Source organism: Elephas maximus, chromosome 19 (genome assembly GCF_024166365.1).
Source record: "Elephas maximus indicus isolate mEleMax1 chromosome 19, mEleMax1 primary haplotype, whole genome shotgun sequence".
In the NCBI taxonomy this organism is placed as follows: Eukaryota; Metazoa; Chordata; class Mammalia; order Proboscidea; family Elephantidae; genus Elephas; species Elephas maximus.
In genome coordinates, this window is record NC_064837.1 from 30,583,541 (window position 1) to 30,599,203 (window position 15,663).

The following is a 15,663-nucleotide window of genomic DNA, read 5'->3' on the forward strand; positions in this document are numbered from 1 at the left end:
AGGGGCTGACCACGGATCTCGGTCAAGTCTCAGACTCTGAAATGCCCTATGTCTTGTACATTTACTAGACTTCTAGTGGGCTAGGCTAGTGGTTAAGAACACAGGCTGTAGTTAAAGTTTGTGGTTTTGGATCTCAGTTGTACCATTTACTTGCTGTGTGATCTTGGCCAAATTGTTTAACCTCTCTGAGCTCTGGTTAACTCTTCTGTCAAATGGGAATATTAAGAGTACTGTAGGGGCGCTGGTGGTGCAGTGGTTAAGAGCTCATTCGTTAACCAAAAGGTCAGCAGTTTGAAACTACCCTATGGGGCAGTTCTACTCTGACCAATAGTGTCGTTATGAGTCAGAATCGACTCGATGGCAATGGGTTTGGTTTTTTGGTTTGGTATAGTACGTGTACAGAGCCCTGGTGGTGCAGTGGTTAAGTGGTTAAGGTTGGTGGTTTGAACCCACCATCATCTCCACGAGAGAAAAGACCTGGCAACTTGCTTCTGTAAAAATTTCAGCCTTGGAAACCCTGTGGGGCAGTTCTACTGTGTCCTGTCGGTTCGTTAAGAGTCAGAATTGACTCAACAGCAGTGGGTTTGGTTTTTTTTATGCTGGTCTATTGCATTGTGAGGACTAAATGGACAATGCATATAAAGCACTCAGCCTAGAATACGCCTAAAAAATGTTAGCAATTATTATTCAGGAGGTTTAATTTATTGTAAATATGCAATATGGAATACTCTTTTTGATGGTATCTATTCAAGTAGTGAATTTCCCCAGAGTATGCAAATTATGATTTGGTTTATAAAATATTCAACTGTTTCAATGTTCTGGAACGTGCCTCCTGTGTAAAGTGGATGTAACTGTGTAGCCCCCCTTGGATTTCTCCCAACTTCCCTCTATTCCACATTGTCATGGATTGAATTGTATCCCCCCAAACTATGTGCCAACTTGGCTAAGATTTCCAGCATTGTGTGCTTATCCTCCATTGGAGATCTGATGTAATTATCCTCTATTTTGTGTTGTGTTGTAAATCCTAAACTGTGATGTTAATGAGGCAGGATTAGGTTGGACTGTATCCTAAGTCACCATCCTTACCCAAGTCATCACGTTTGCTTGAGTCACACTTTTTATCTCACAAGAGGTAAAAGGAGAGAGAAGCAAGCAGAGAGGAGGAACCTGACTACCACCAAGAAAGAAGAGCCAGGAGCAAAGTGTGTCCTTTGAATCCAGGGTCCCTGTGCTGAGAAACTCCTAGACCCAGGGGAAGATTGATGCCAAAAGACATGGAGATCTCCATGGAATCAGAAGGCAGAAGTTGAAGAGACAAGGACATTCCCCCAGAGCTGAGAGATAAAGCCTTCCCTTAGAGCCAGTGCCCTGAATTTGGACTGTTAGCCTCCTAAACTGTGAGAGAATAAATTTATGTTTATTAAAGCCACCCACTTGTGGTATTTCTGTTTTAGCAGCACTAGATAACTAAGACACACATCTTGCTATTCTTTGCCTATCATTGTCCTTAACCCACGATCCAGCTTTGCCAGAAGAACAAAACCAAACTCAATGCTGGTTTACTTTTTAAAAAGAGCGTCTTTATTATTCAGTGTGTCCAATGGTTATTTGTCAGTCTGGTGGCTTTGGTACAACATCTGCCTAGAACAAGGCAATGATAGTCACTCAATTCTTACCAATCACAGTATGAATGAAAAGTGAGGGTGGGGTGGTGGAGAGCATATCCTGGGTCCTATCGGAGCAAGCAAGTCACACAGTACCGTAGAGAAAATAAATTACAAAAATTAAATAAAAATTAAATAGTATAAATAAATTAAAAGTTAAGTTAAGAAAAGTCCCATAGTGTGGTTATTTGTCCATCAGCCGTAGCAGAGGTATATCAAAGGTATGGCAGATAGGGCACGTGCCCTGGGTGCCACCTGGGGGTGGGTGGGCGCCAATGAATAGTATCTATTGGCTATCATAGTTTCCATCAACAGTTGTGAGAGGTCATTCAGGAATTTAAAACTAATTGCCATAGATGCTATTTTACGTAGATACACCGCTGGTAGGAGAGTTAGCTGTGTAGGCTTCAAGGATGTTTCTGAGGTTTGAGCCCCTGCTCTACAGTCTGTCCACAGAGGTCACTGGGCTCCTTGTAGCATTCAGTTCCAGGTTGGTGATGTATTCCTGAACCCAGGCCTCACTGGGTTTGGCACAGACCTGCTGGTTTTTTTTGGTTATGAAGCTGTGGAGAGAGGCAGGAGGATTAAACACTGAGGAATACAGTAGGGGAATCTTGGGTCCACTGTGGCGCCTTCATCCTTATCTGTGCCTGGCAGCTCAGAGCCTGCCCACTTTCTCAGGGATCATCTGCCTATTTCAGTCTAGAAGCTTCTCTCACTGTCTCATGGGGGCCCCTCAGAGGCTCCTGATGCCACTCCCTTCTTCCCTTCTCTTCCTTCTGGTCTGGGGCAGCCTTCCCTGACTCTGTAAGGCCCTGGCCAGATCAGGACCACCTCAGAGACTGGCTGTTTCCTGCACATTTACTAGACTCCCAGAAGGCTGAGTCTTCCCAGATGGATCCTCTGGTCTCTGTGTGCTCTTGGAGATGCTCCTCACCCCAGATCTTCCCATGTTCCCCCAGAGGTGGACAGGAAGACTGGCACTTACATGATGCCGGGCTTGGAGCACTGACTGTTGGTCTCATAATAGTCGGTTATGGATTTGAATTTCATCTGCCGGGAGACATAGGAGAAGCAGCAGGCGGTCGGGGAGTCAGCACCAACTGTGGAAGAAGGAACAGAATGAGCCTGAGTCATACAGCTCGGAAGAAAAAGCAAGGCAGCTTCTCCCAGGGCCGGCCCCTGAGATGGTGAGGAAGACAAGGGGGAAGACAGCCTCATTCACAGGGGTGGGGGTTGGGGGATGAAATGTCCCGGCCTCTTTCTTTGTTTCTGTCTGTATTCTTCTTTCTATTTGAGTCTTCATTTGGACTCTGTTTTCACTCTGTTTCACTTTATTTTGGCTCTTTATGTAATTCAGATATCCAAGTAGAGTATTCTCTTATCTCATCTCCCTTCAGAGAATTTTATCAGGATCAAGAGGTCATACCCCAGCCAAAGAGAAACCTTGGGCATCTCTCCTAAGACACTCAAGGGACAGAACTCTTGGGTAGACCTAGGGAGAGTTAGTGGTTGGAAGACACCACTAGGAAGTAACCAGGCCTGGATTCTGCTTCTTGTGGAACTCATTCATTTAGGCTACCATTTTGCCATCTGTAAAATGGGACCCTAATTCCCCTATGCCACCCTGAACCTCAGATCAGGATACCAGAATAGCTAAGACCCCTTTATAACGATAAAAATAAGTCTTGAACAAATAGACCGAGATGTTTTATAACCCTTTAAGAAGTTCTCTAGTTTCTCTCGGGGCTTTCAACACACAGACTCACTTGGTGTAGAGAAGACGTGGGTACACAGGGCCGCGATGCAGAGGAGGATGGCAAGAGCCGCCACAGGGACCTTCATGGTGGTGAGCAGAGACAGGAGAGTGGGTCCGAGTGTCAGCAGAGCGGAGTTGGGGCTGGTTCCTCACTACCACTTGCTCCTTCTGGAGTCCGATGCCATCTCCTCTGCTTTTTATAGGCAGCCCTGGCTAATGGGGAAATGGAAATTGGGGGTGAGGGAGGAAATTTTTCAGCATAGTGGCACTGTCATACTGAGTGTTACACAACGCAGGGTCCCTGGAGACCACAGGGCTCAGGATGTCTAAGAATAGCATCTCTGAACGGGATGTCTCAGGCCTCCACTCATGACTTGTTCTGGTTTCTCTTGGGGAAATAGTTTCGCTCGTGAGCGGGAGGAAAGGGGTGTGTGTAAATCCGGGGCTATTCTTAGCGGAGCTTCTTTCGTAAGTACTGGTATACATGAACTCGCCAGCCCCTTTCTTTCCCTCAAAGCTGAAATTTCTGTGCTTCCTCAACCTCTCTAATCACATGGAGGGAGGTGGCAGATGCGATGATGCTGTGGGCTATGGTCCTAGCCTCCCCTGGACGAAAGGCACTGGGTTAGGAATTCCCGGCTAGAGGAACAGGAAGCAAGTCACAGTTCAGTCATTTGTGCATTGACCAAACAGTCACTGAGTCACTAAGGGCACTGCGTTAGGCATTAGCTGAGGATCATAAAGATAAAAATACTAGATGTGGGTGTTCCGTACTTATCACGAGCCTAAAAATATTTATACTTGCTAACCCAGAAGAAATATTTCTAGGAAAAAGTTCTAAGGAAATGAACCCATTTACAGAGGCATCTTCAAACACAAAGACATCTGACCCGGTCTTATTTATAACTCTAAAACATAGAAACCTAAATTTTCCACTATCAAGGAGTGCTAAAGCCAATTACTCCATATCCACTGGATTGTTTATAATTAAACCCTTAAAATTAATGAAGTGAATAGCATAAATATACTCATAGTGTAAATTGTTAAAAAAGAGCAGGATGGAAAATTGTGCAAATAATACAAGAGGAAGAATTCGACAAATGTATATGAGTATACGTGCATAGATATGTTGCATTGAGTCGTTGCTGACTTACGGCAACCCCATGTGTGCCAGAGCAGAACTGTTCTCCATATGGTTTTCAACCACTGATTTTTCAAAAGTAGATTGCTAGGCTTTCTTCCAAAGCACCTCTGGGTGGCCTCAAACTTTCAACCTTTCATTTAGCAGCTAAGCACTACCCAGGGACTCCCATGGATGTATATAAATACACACACACACACACACACACATACACACACACACACAGATATTGTAACCACATAGATTTGTTTAAGCCCTAGGCACGGTTGCAGCAGTACATCAGCAGGGAGCTGCCAGAAATTCAAGCCAGGGTCAGAAGAGGACGTGGAATGAGGGATATCATTGCTGCTGTCAGATGGATCTTGGCTGAAGGCAAAGAATACCAGAAAGGTGGTTACCTGTGTTTTGTGGACTATGCAAAGGCATTCGACTGTGTGGATCATAACAAATTTGGATAATATTGCAAAGAATGGCAATTCCAGAACACTTAATTGTGCTCAAGAGGAACCTGTACATAGACCATCAGGCAGTTGTTTGAACCGAATAAGGGGATACTGTGTGGTTTAAAATCTGGGAAAGTGTGCATCAGGGTTTTATTCTTTCGCTATACTGTTCAATTTGTATGCTGAGCAAAAAATCCTAGAAACTGGACTATTTGAAGAACTTGGCATCAGGATTGGTGGAAGACTCATTAACAACCTGAGTTATGCAGATGACACAACCTTGCTTGCTGAAAGTGAAGAGGACTTGAAGCACTTACTAGTGAAGATTAAAGACTACAGCCTTTAGTATGGATTACGCCTCAAAGTGAAGAAAACAAAAATCCTTACAACTAGACCAGTAAGCAACATCATGATAAACAGAGAAAAGATTGAAGTTGTCAAGGATTTCCTTTTACTTGGATCCACAATCAACACCCATGGAAGCAGCAGCCAAGAAATCAAAGGGAAGTATTACACTGGGCAAATCTGCTGCAAAAGACCTTTTTAAAGTGTTAAAAAGCAAAGAGAACTAAGGTAAGCCTGACTCAAGCCATGGTATTTTCAATCACCTCACATGCGTGTGAAAGCTGGACAATGAATAACAAAGACTGAAGAAAATCTGATGCCTTCAAACTGTGGTATTGGCAAAGAATATTGAATATACCGTGGACTGCCAGGAGAATGAATAAATCTGTCTTGGAAGAAATACAGCCAGAATGCTCCTTAGGATGGTGAGATTTTGTCTCACTTACTTCGGACATGTTATCAGAAGGGACCAGTCCTTGGAGAAGGAAATCATGCTTGATAGAGAGTCAGCAAAAAAGAGAAGACCCTCAAGGAGATGGATTGGCACAGTGGCTGCAAAAATGGGCTCAAGCATAATAACGATTGTGAGGACGGTGCAGGACTGGGCAGTGTTTTATTCTGTTGTTCATAGGGTCACTATGAATCAGGACCAACTTGATGGCACCTAATAATAACAACAACAGGCATGGAAAAAATAAAAAGCATCAGAAATAAATGGCCTAATGCATTAATTGTGCTTATATTTGTGTGATAGGTTTATGGGTAATTAATTTCCTTGGTTTTCTCTTTTTCTGGATTTTTCTTATTTTATTTAGTGACAATGTATTACCTTCGTGGTCAGCGCACACATTTATGAACAAATTTATTTTATTTCAAAACATTTACAGCATCACCAGTTGAGACAAGGGCCAAGATAATGGAGTACTCTAGTTCCTTAGCTAAATCTAATTATGAATTTTTTCTTTTCCATCTTTTATTATATTTTTATATAATTAATAAGCATATATTTCATTTATAATGATTTACTTATTTTTATTTTTATTGGCTTTTGCCTTCTAGATGTCCCTAGTCTAGTCTAGTAGGGACAGGTGTTGGTATGGTAGTTTGTTGCCTTGGCGTCATCTCTGGACTCGGAGAGATCTTATGTATAATAGTACAAAACGTTGCACTGTCCTGTGCCATCTTCATCATCATTGGTATGTTTGAATCCATTATTGTTGTTACTGTGACAAGCCATCTCATTCAGGGTTTCCCCTGTTTTCACTGACCTTCTACTTTACCAGCTTTGATGTCCTTTTCTAGAGATTGATCCTTCCTGATGACATGTCCAAAGTATGCAAGCTGAAGTCTCACCATCCTCGCTCCTGAAGAGCATTCTGTTTGTAATTTGTCTAAGGCTGATCCGTTTATTCTTTTGGCAAGCCACAGTATATCAATATTCTTTGCCAACACTCCAGTAAATGCATCAATTCTTCTTCTATCTTCCTTTGTCATTGACCAACTTTTGTGTTCATATGGGGTGATAGAAAAGACCATGGCTTGGGTCATGCTCACCTTAGTCATCAAATGACACTTGGCATTTAAAAACTTTAAAGAGGTCTTTTACAGCCCAATGCAATACTTCATTCAATTTTTTTGACTGCTGTTTCCATGGACATTGGTAGTTGATTCAAGTAGAATGAAATAATTGCAGCTTTAATTTCTTCTTATTACTTGTCATTTCTTGTTACTATGTGAGCAAGTAACCACAGCACAAAGCAGAAAGAGCTAAGACTCCTAGGACAGGAATAAATGAAATCTCAGAACGCCAGAGGAGGGAGAAATGACCCCTCACAGGAGGACCAGGGAGGGCTTGACGGAAGTGATAGAACTTTGGTTGGGTCTTGAAAGATATAGATGGGGTGGGAAGTGGCAGTTCAGCTGACACAGAGTCAGAGGTGTGAAATGGCAGCTCAGAGGGGAGAGTAAATAGTTTAGCATAGCTGCAGAGTAGTGAGGGAGAATGTGGATGATGAAGCTAAATTAAGTCCACACCAGAGAAGGTCTTAAATTCCTCCAAATGGGAGTAGAATTGACATGTTACGTATCAGAGAAAAATGGAGAAAATTAGACATAAGCAAAGCAAGATCACACCTTAAGAATTCTTGTTCTTCCTGTATCTGTAGAGTTACTTTAAGCACACAGACTCTGTTTCCTTTCCATCCCTATGGTTGCTAAAGGCTGATTGTGAGGAAGGCGAAGCAAAGGCAAGATCTGGGACAGTGGCAATTTTCCTTGAGGCTTTAGCATCCAGGTATCCTCCCTCCTTACTGTCAGTTGCAAATAAAGAGGTCTCTGTTACTTGTTTCATTGGAAACTCTAGATCATAGACAATGCCTCCTTCTCTCACCCTGCCCCCCTCTGCCTCCGGTTCTTGATTAATACCAAGTTGGTATTCCTTCACTCTCTTCTTGGGGATCCCCCTTCACACTCGTGATTCGGTTTCAGAGAGCTGGCTTACACGAGTCTGGGGGAGGGAGAAGAAGGAAATGGAAACTGCTGAATCAGACACTTTTTAATACTGGATCTTACTATCTAGCTCTAGGATTACAGCATTTGCCACATTGTGTTGAAACTATTTAATTACCTAGTTTTTCTCCTCAAAAGTTCAGACCATGTCCTGTTGATTTAAAACTCCTAAATCCTAGCACATGGTAACTATAACTTGATGAAGTTCCTGACAGTCTCTATTTCTTACAATTTTGCTCTTGTTAATTAAAAGTGATTTATTGAATATACAATTCTATCTTTGTTGTTGTGTGCTGTTGAGTTGATTCCAACTCATAGCGACCGTATAGGACAGAGTAGAACTGCCCCATACAGTTTCCTATGCTGTAATCTTTATGGGAGCAGATTGCCAGGTCTTTTCTCCCTTGGAGCCACTGGTGGGTTTGAACTGCAGACTTTTTGGTTAGCAGCCAAGCACTTAATCATTTTGCCACCAGGGCTCCCTATAATTCTATCTTACTGTTTAAGACTTTCCATATCAATCCCCAAACCAAGGAACAGCCCTTTGTCATATGTGTTTTTACTTGGGTTGGAAGATAACATAATCACATGAGGAGTGTGTATCTAGTATACAAATGTTGAATGAATTATATAAAGTAGCTGAGTTGGAAGGAACTTAGATATTTCCTAGGTGGTAACCTGATGTTGCCCAGGTAAAATGAATGGTCTCAGGTCACACAGACGAAATTTGAATCCTAAGAAATCTCAGTAGAATTGGTCAATTTTATACTTTCATTGACGAGGGTAAATTCTGTCTGTGTATGACCAATAACCACAGTCCTGACACATAGTGGTGCTTAATAAATATTTAGTGAATGAATTAATTATTTGACTAATAGTATATGTTACGACCAAAGTCCTACTATGCGGTTGAAATACTAATGGGAAGAAAAGGGCCAAAAGCCAGAGTGTCAAGGTCTTGATCTTTGGGGGACCATCCAAGATACCTTAGATGGTGGTGACGAAAAGTAGCCAGCAGGCAACAGTGTGGACCCTTTATCACAGAGGGGCTCTGAGTTGTGTCCTAGCTTTCTGGTTCATTCCAGCCTCTCTTTGAAGCCCCACTTCAGCCCAGCAGAGCATCCTGGCCATAGGTCCAGGGAATTCTGGCTCCACCTTCACTGCCTTGTACTGTGCTGGCCTCCTCATTGCGCACCCTCGTTCCCATGCCCTAACCCTCCTGAATTGCTTTCCTTCCAGTTTCTGGCCCTTCAGCTCCACCTTCTCTGTTGTCCATCTTAGCTTGTTTCTTTTGGTAGCAGTGGCTCCATGGAGGGATCTATTGATAGTGATTTCCTTGTTTGACCTAGCCTTGGCCACCCTTGTTCAGGTGTGTTCCCCATAGTCAGGCTGCACCAGGTTTGGCTCCACCTTTCATGGAGGTGGAGACAACATCCTGGGGTCACCTTTCCAGCATCCTAGGGTGCCTTGGAGAGACAGTGTCTTGTTGACGCAGCCCCTTCTTTCTGCAGCCAGGCCCTTGTTTCCTATCTTGAGATTTTGCCATTTTTGTGTGTGTATCTTGGTATTGGGTCAGCCCCTTTCCTCCACAACCACTCCTCATTCTGTATTCTCTGGTCAGAAATAAGCATCTCTTCCTACCAAGCTTCCACACCTGAAACCTGGGAGTCACGTTTGAGTCCCCACTGCCTCATCTCCCACATCTATTCAGACACTGACTGTATTCTGTATTCAAAATATCTTTTAAGAAACTTCATAAGGAATACTGGAATTTTTCTTGAGCTCAACAAATACTGTAAGGTCTTACTATTGTTTCAGGAATTTAACACTCCCTAATGGTTTTTGGTAAAGTCGATTATTCAATGTGTATGCTGAGCAAATAATCCAAGAAGCTGGACTTAATGGTTTTTGGTAAAGTCGATTATTCAATGTGTATGCTGAGCAAATAATCCAAGAAGCTGGACTATCTGAAGATGAAAGAGGCATCAGGATTGGAGGAAGACTCATTAGCTACCTGCAATATGCAGATGACACAACCTTGCTTGTGGAAAGTGAAGAGGACTTGAAGCACTTATTGACAAAGATCAAAGACCACAGCCTTCAGTATGAATTACCCCTCAACATAAAGAAATAAAAAATCCTAACAACTGGACCAATAAGCAACATCACGCTAAATGGAGGAAAGATTAAAGTTGCCAAGGACTTCATTTTACTTGAATCCAAAGTCAACGCCCATGGAAACAACAGTCAGGAAATCAAAGGATGTATTGCATTGGGCAAATCTGCTGCGAAAGACCTCTTTAAAGTGTTAAAAAGCAAATATGTCACCTTGAAGCCTAAATTGCGCCTGACCCAAACCATGGTGTTTTCAATCACCTCATATGCATGTGAAGGCTGGATAATGAATGAGAAAGACTGAAGAAGAATTGACACCTTTGGATTATGGTGTTGATGAAGAAGATTGAATATACCATGGACTGCCAAAAGAATACACAAATCTGTCTTGGAAGAAATACAGACAGAATACTCCTTTATAAGAAAGGATGGCGAAACTACGTCTCACTTACTTTGGACAAGTTATCAGGAGAGATCAGTCCCTGGAGAAGGACATCATGCTTGGTAAAGTAGAGGGTCAGCGAAAAAGAGAAAGACTCTCAATGAGATGGATTAACACAGTGGCTGCAACAATAGGCTCAAGCATAACGATTGTGAGGAAGGCGCAGGACTGGGCAGCGTGTCATTCTGGTGTACATAGGTTAATCCATACCGAAGGCTGTAGTTTTTGATCTTCATCAGTCAACTCTGACTTGATGGCACCTAACAACAACAGTAACAAAGTCACTGACCTCATCCCCTGATAGCCAGAGAGCAGACTGTGGCAGTAGACCAAGGCCCATTTCCACCTTAGGAATAGCGGGGAGAGCTGGCAGAAAGTGGAGTGTGGTGGTTACCGGTGCCCTGTGGACTTCATCCTGAATCTTGAGCTTTGGGAAATTGTGTATTTATTTTTCATTCCATGACCCAATTTCTGCTCCCATTTCCACAACTGATTTGGCTACCATCTTGGCAAAACCACAGGATTTCCTCCTTCTTGGTTTATTATCTTGGCAAAATGACCATGTGTTCCAGTTCTCCTTGGATTTCAGTCTCTACATTGGCTCCCAAAGAATTCCTGGGTTCTGGAAATTCTACCTCCTAGTGCTCCTGGGACCAATGGCCAGTACTCTCTTGACACTCATGAATCTCAGTCCAAGTCCTTACAGGAGAGGCCAGGATATCCAGATTGACTATCTCTGTTTTCTGTTCCTCATCAGTTTAGCAATCTCTTCAGAGAGTCTGGTACCTTTGGAGATTCCCTCCAAGTGCGATCTTGGAGGGTTATCTCTGTAGAGTGAGCCTGGCCCTCTCTGGACCAGGAGTTGGAAGTCCTTGAGTCTTGACACACATCCTGTGTGACCTTGGTCAAGTCTTTTAATTTCTCTAGGTTTATCTTTCCTAATCTGTACAATGACAAAATGGATTGGGATCAGACAAAACCACGGCTGTGGCTGTGCTAGGGGAAATGAAAAGTAGCAGAACCTCTGCACTGCAAGGCCATTTTACTGTTGTGGCTGTTGGTCCTGCCTGCAGCTTGGGGAGACTGGGAGGAAAAAATGAGAAAACGATGTGAAAGAGTGCAGAACAGAGTTATGAGTGCAGTGCCAGTCAAAAGTGTGGGAAGGAGAAACCTCTGTAGTACAAGAATGAGGGGAAGTGAAGAGCTCTCTCTGCTTAGGAGTGAGGGGGTGGCCCCCAGAATGCACATGGAGTCCCAGGAACCATGGCTGACTCTTGCTGTCACCTCTCCACCCTGAGCTGGAAAAGGTTGAGTCTTAGAATAGTGTCCCTTGCCATAAAACCACTGAGCTGTGAGCCGAGGGCAGAGGGAGGAGAGAAATTACCACCTGCTCTGGGCTGGTGGAATCACATTTTGGATAGAGTGTCAGAATACTCAGTTCATTCTTTCTTCATTTGACTAAATGGGGTACACATCCTAAATCCATGTTATACATACTCCCTTTGGACCTTTATTAACCAAGTAGTTATTGAACACCTGCTGTCTTTGCAGAGATAAGGATAGTACAGTTTGTGCATGGAAGAGCTCACTATCTAGAGGGGGAGACAATCAAATAAATAGATATATATGTGATGGGTGATATGATGGACTTAGCTTCAGGGTTGTAGGAGCATGGAGGATACATGACTCTGTTGGAAGAAGGTAGGAGAAGTTTCTCTAGAGAAAGTGAGTACTTTCTTGGTTGTATATTCAAGGGGCATCTGCTATCGTTCTCTATTGACTATTACTTAAAAATGACCTCAATCTTGGAGGTAACTGATTTGGTTAAACACATGGACACAAGTCCCTTTTATTCTCAGTTTATAATTTCACTGGTGTGAACACGGAATTGTTGTTAGGCCCTTTATAAACGAAACATTTTAACTCCATGAGTCAAAGATAAGTAAACAAGTGGTTATGAAGCAAAAGCCAATGATCAAACTCATCATGTGGCTTCACAACTCTTGTCTACAAGGCCCTTCTAGAAGGTGTGAACGTCAGTCTTCCTCTGGGGTTTGAAATTTTCTCTGTAGTCTCAGTCACTGCCTTTGGTGTACCACTTCCCTCTGGGGTGCAGTCTACTTTTTTCCACTACCTCCCTCTTCTTTCCTCTATGATGACATTGCCCTGAGGAAGAGAAGCTGTTAGAAGCTCTTCACTCTCAGCTAGCTTCAATTTCCTTTTGGCACCATGACATCATCTATACTCTGGAAATTCCACTCACTCTCCTGTGCCCCCACCTTCCTCCAAGGCCCCAAAGTCCCTATAAAGAGGGATTTCCAACTCAGTATCATCACAGGACACAGTCTGAATTCTGAAGCTTCTGAGCTCTGCAGTTTCAGCTTCTGGAAAGCCTCTCCTCAGCCAAGACTATGAAGCTCTGTGTGGCTGTCCTTTCTCTCCTCGTGCTGGTGGCTGCCTTCTGCTCTCCAGCCCTCTCAGCACCAAGTAAGTCTGCCCTTAGGCTGCTATTTCTAGAGTCAGTGTGTATGCACTTATCTTGTTGTGGCTGGTCCAACAGTGGGAACTGGAAGATTCCGAATAGTCTGCTGTTAAACTTAGATTTTAGTAGACATTCAGTAAGACTCAAGTTCCTGTTTTTTGTTTTGTTTTTAAAGAAACAATTGGGAACAAAAAGGACAAAAAGGATGGTGCTAGAAGTCAGGCTGAAGAATTGTCTCTCCTTCTAACTAGTTGTTCAATCAAGTCCCTGTCCTTCTCTGTGCCTTGGTTTCCACATCTGTAAAATGAAGGGAGTTGGCCATTAGCTCTGAGACTCAATCCAGCTCCAATCTTTTAGAATTCTTCCATGATCTTCTCTGAGGATCCTCTATTCAAAATAAGACACCCACTCAGAGTGGGTGGGATTGTATGCAAGGGGCCATATTTGTGGTTCTGGTAGCTCCACAGGAATGCTATAACTAAGCAGCTCCTGTGTAGTGCTTTGATCTCACCCAGTCCTTTCCTTTTAGTGGGCTCAGATCCTCCTACTGCCTGCTGTTTCTCCTATACCTTACGGCAGCTTCCTCGCAACTTTGTGATCGATTACTATGAGACCAGCAGCCTCTGCTCCAATCCAGCTGTGGTGTGAGTATCAACCCCTGGGTTCCCCTGGGAGACAAAGGTGAGAGTAGGAAGAGCGGAAAGGGGGCCTATCTGGGATGGCAGTGGGGGATGAAGCACCAGGGAGGTGAGTCTCTGAGCTGAAGTCCTGGTGTCCAGGGAGAAGTGACGAAACAGATCACGAGGTTACTTGTTGAGTCCTGTAGGGGCTGGGTGGAGCCAAGGGAGAAGAGAGGGTTCCTGGAAGGAAGTTAGCCAGACATCAGGAAACTAGGGAAAGTTAAAAAAGGTCACATAAGATGTGAACTGATTTCTTGAATCATGCTAGAAAACATGTACAAGAGTTGTTGTTAGGGGTAGTAGGGAGTGGGAGGATGCATCCATATTAATTTCGAGACTCACTGATTCCTCATCTGGGAAACCCCTGAGTCACAATGGAGTCCAAAGTGTAGTAAGTAACAGGGAGTCTGATTCCAGTGCCACACCCAGGACCTCCATCACTAGAACGGCTCAATATAAAGCATCAGTGATAATACTCAATAGGGAGATGTCTGCTATAGGCAAGGATTAGTACCAGATGTCCTCAAGTTTCCATGGGAGTTTAACCTGCCCACCTGTCATTCTCCAGATTCCAGACCAAAAGGGGCAGGCAAGTGTGTGCCAACCCCAGTGAGTCCTGGGTCCAGGAGTACATGGATGACCTGGAACTGAACTGAGCCACTCCAGGCCTGAGAGCAGCAAGTCTCCAGAGAAGAGCACCTGGGCCCTGACACTTCTCAGTGAGACACATCCTCTCCACGCTGAAGACTCCTCTCAGCATTCCCTGTTCCTTCTCTTAATGTAATATTTACTATGTGCTGTGTTACTGTATTTCTTAATATTGTTATTATTTATGTTTGCTTTGCTGAGGGACACATGTCCCCCATGGGGATGGTCCACCACTAACTATTTTTCTGCTATTGCAGAGAATACATGAGTGACATAGTTTGAATCCATGTGTTTTCATAATAAAACTTAAAAAAAAAAATGTAGACAGTTTCTTTGTGGTTTTAATTTGGTTTGGGGTGAAGGGAATTGCCTGGTACTGTGAGGTGCAATGGTTAAGTGCTCGGCTGCTAACTGAAAGGTCTGCAGGTCAAACTCACCAGCCACTCTGGGGGAGAAAAGGCCTGGTGATTTGTTCCGGTAAAGATTACAGCCTAGAAAACCGTATGAGGCAGTTCTACTCTGTCTCGTGGAGTCACTATGAGCCGAAATTGACTTAATGGTACCTAACAACAACAAAAAAGTGGGGATAATATTATCCACTTCAAAGTGTTTTCATAGGGCGATATGTAAATCACCCATCATGGAGCCTGGTACCTTGAACTTTCTCTCCTTGCTTCTCTGAGCCTCAGTTTTTTCTCTTAAAATGGGAACAGCGTCTTGCACTCCTGGGATTCATGAAAATCAAATTAGTCAATGGATCAGCACTCTAAAGCCCAAGCAAATGTGAAGCATTAGCATGAGGACAAGCCCAAGCTAATATGAAGTATTATCATGAGGACAGAGAAATGAACATTTTTTCATCCTGGAGTGTTGCAAGAGTAACCTAAAGCCATATCTACATAATAATCCTTCAATCTGAGCATCCTACGACATGAATCAGGGAGCATGGCTGTGAAATGTAATTACATGCACAATAGAGACTTAATTCATGGACATAAGACTGTAGTCTATTAAAGCAGAGAGGAGCCTCTCGGACCATCTGGTTCAACCCTCTCATGGTAGGGAAACTGAAGGCCAGAGATGGAGAAGTGACTCTCCAGACGTCACTCCAAGTCTGTAACAGAGCAAGGCTCCAGCCAGTGACATCTCCAGATTAGTATCCTTTCCTGTATACCTTCACCAGTGACATACCTCTGTGGTTCCCAAAAGGGCGATCCATTGTGGGAGAAGGGTGAGGAGGGGGTCACCTTGAAATAAGTTGAGTGCTCTTGGTCTGATTCAAAAGCAGAACTGGGGGGTCTGTACTTTCCTGGGGCCAACAAACATAGCTTCTTTCTTGTCTTGCCCTTAGCCACCTGCATCATCCCAAGGCTCGTGTAGAAACCTCCTTAAGGCTCAGCAGGGACTGGGAAAAGGAGAGAGAGGATAGAACTGAT

At 43.5% G+C, this 15,663-nt stretch overlaps 2 protein-coding genes across 2 annotated transcripts; one reads left to right on the plus strand and one right to left on the minus strand.

Annotated features, from left to right (window-relative positions):
* Positions 1–1,578: 1,578 nt before the first annotated feature.
* Positions 1,579–3,606, minus strand: LOC126062296 (C-C motif chemokine 3-like). Its single transcript, XM_049859682.1, has 3 exons — positions 3,434–3,606; positions 2,653–2,767; positions 1,579–2,227 (listed from the first exon to the last, which is right to left on the minus strand). The coding sequence occupies exons 1-3, from the start codon at positions 3,507–3,509 to the stop codon at positions 2,104–2,106; spliced, it is 315 nt and encodes a 104-aa protein (XP_049715639.1). The 5' UTR covers positions 3,510–3,606; the 3' UTR covers positions 1,579–2,103.
* An 8,911-nt stretch (positions 3,607–12,517) lies between these two features.
* Positions 12,518–14,501, plus strand: LOC126063023 (C-C motif chemokine 4). The gene is made up of 3 exons (XM_049861103.1): positions 12,518–12,904; positions 13,429–13,543; positions 14,148–14,501. The coding sequence occupies exons 1-3, from the start codon at positions 12,829–12,831 to the stop codon at positions 14,233–14,235; spliced, it is 279 nt and encodes a 92-aa protein (XP_049717060.1). The 5' UTR covers positions 12,518–12,828; the 3' UTR covers positions 14,236–14,501.
* Positions 14,502–15,663: the final 1,162 nt, after the last annotated feature.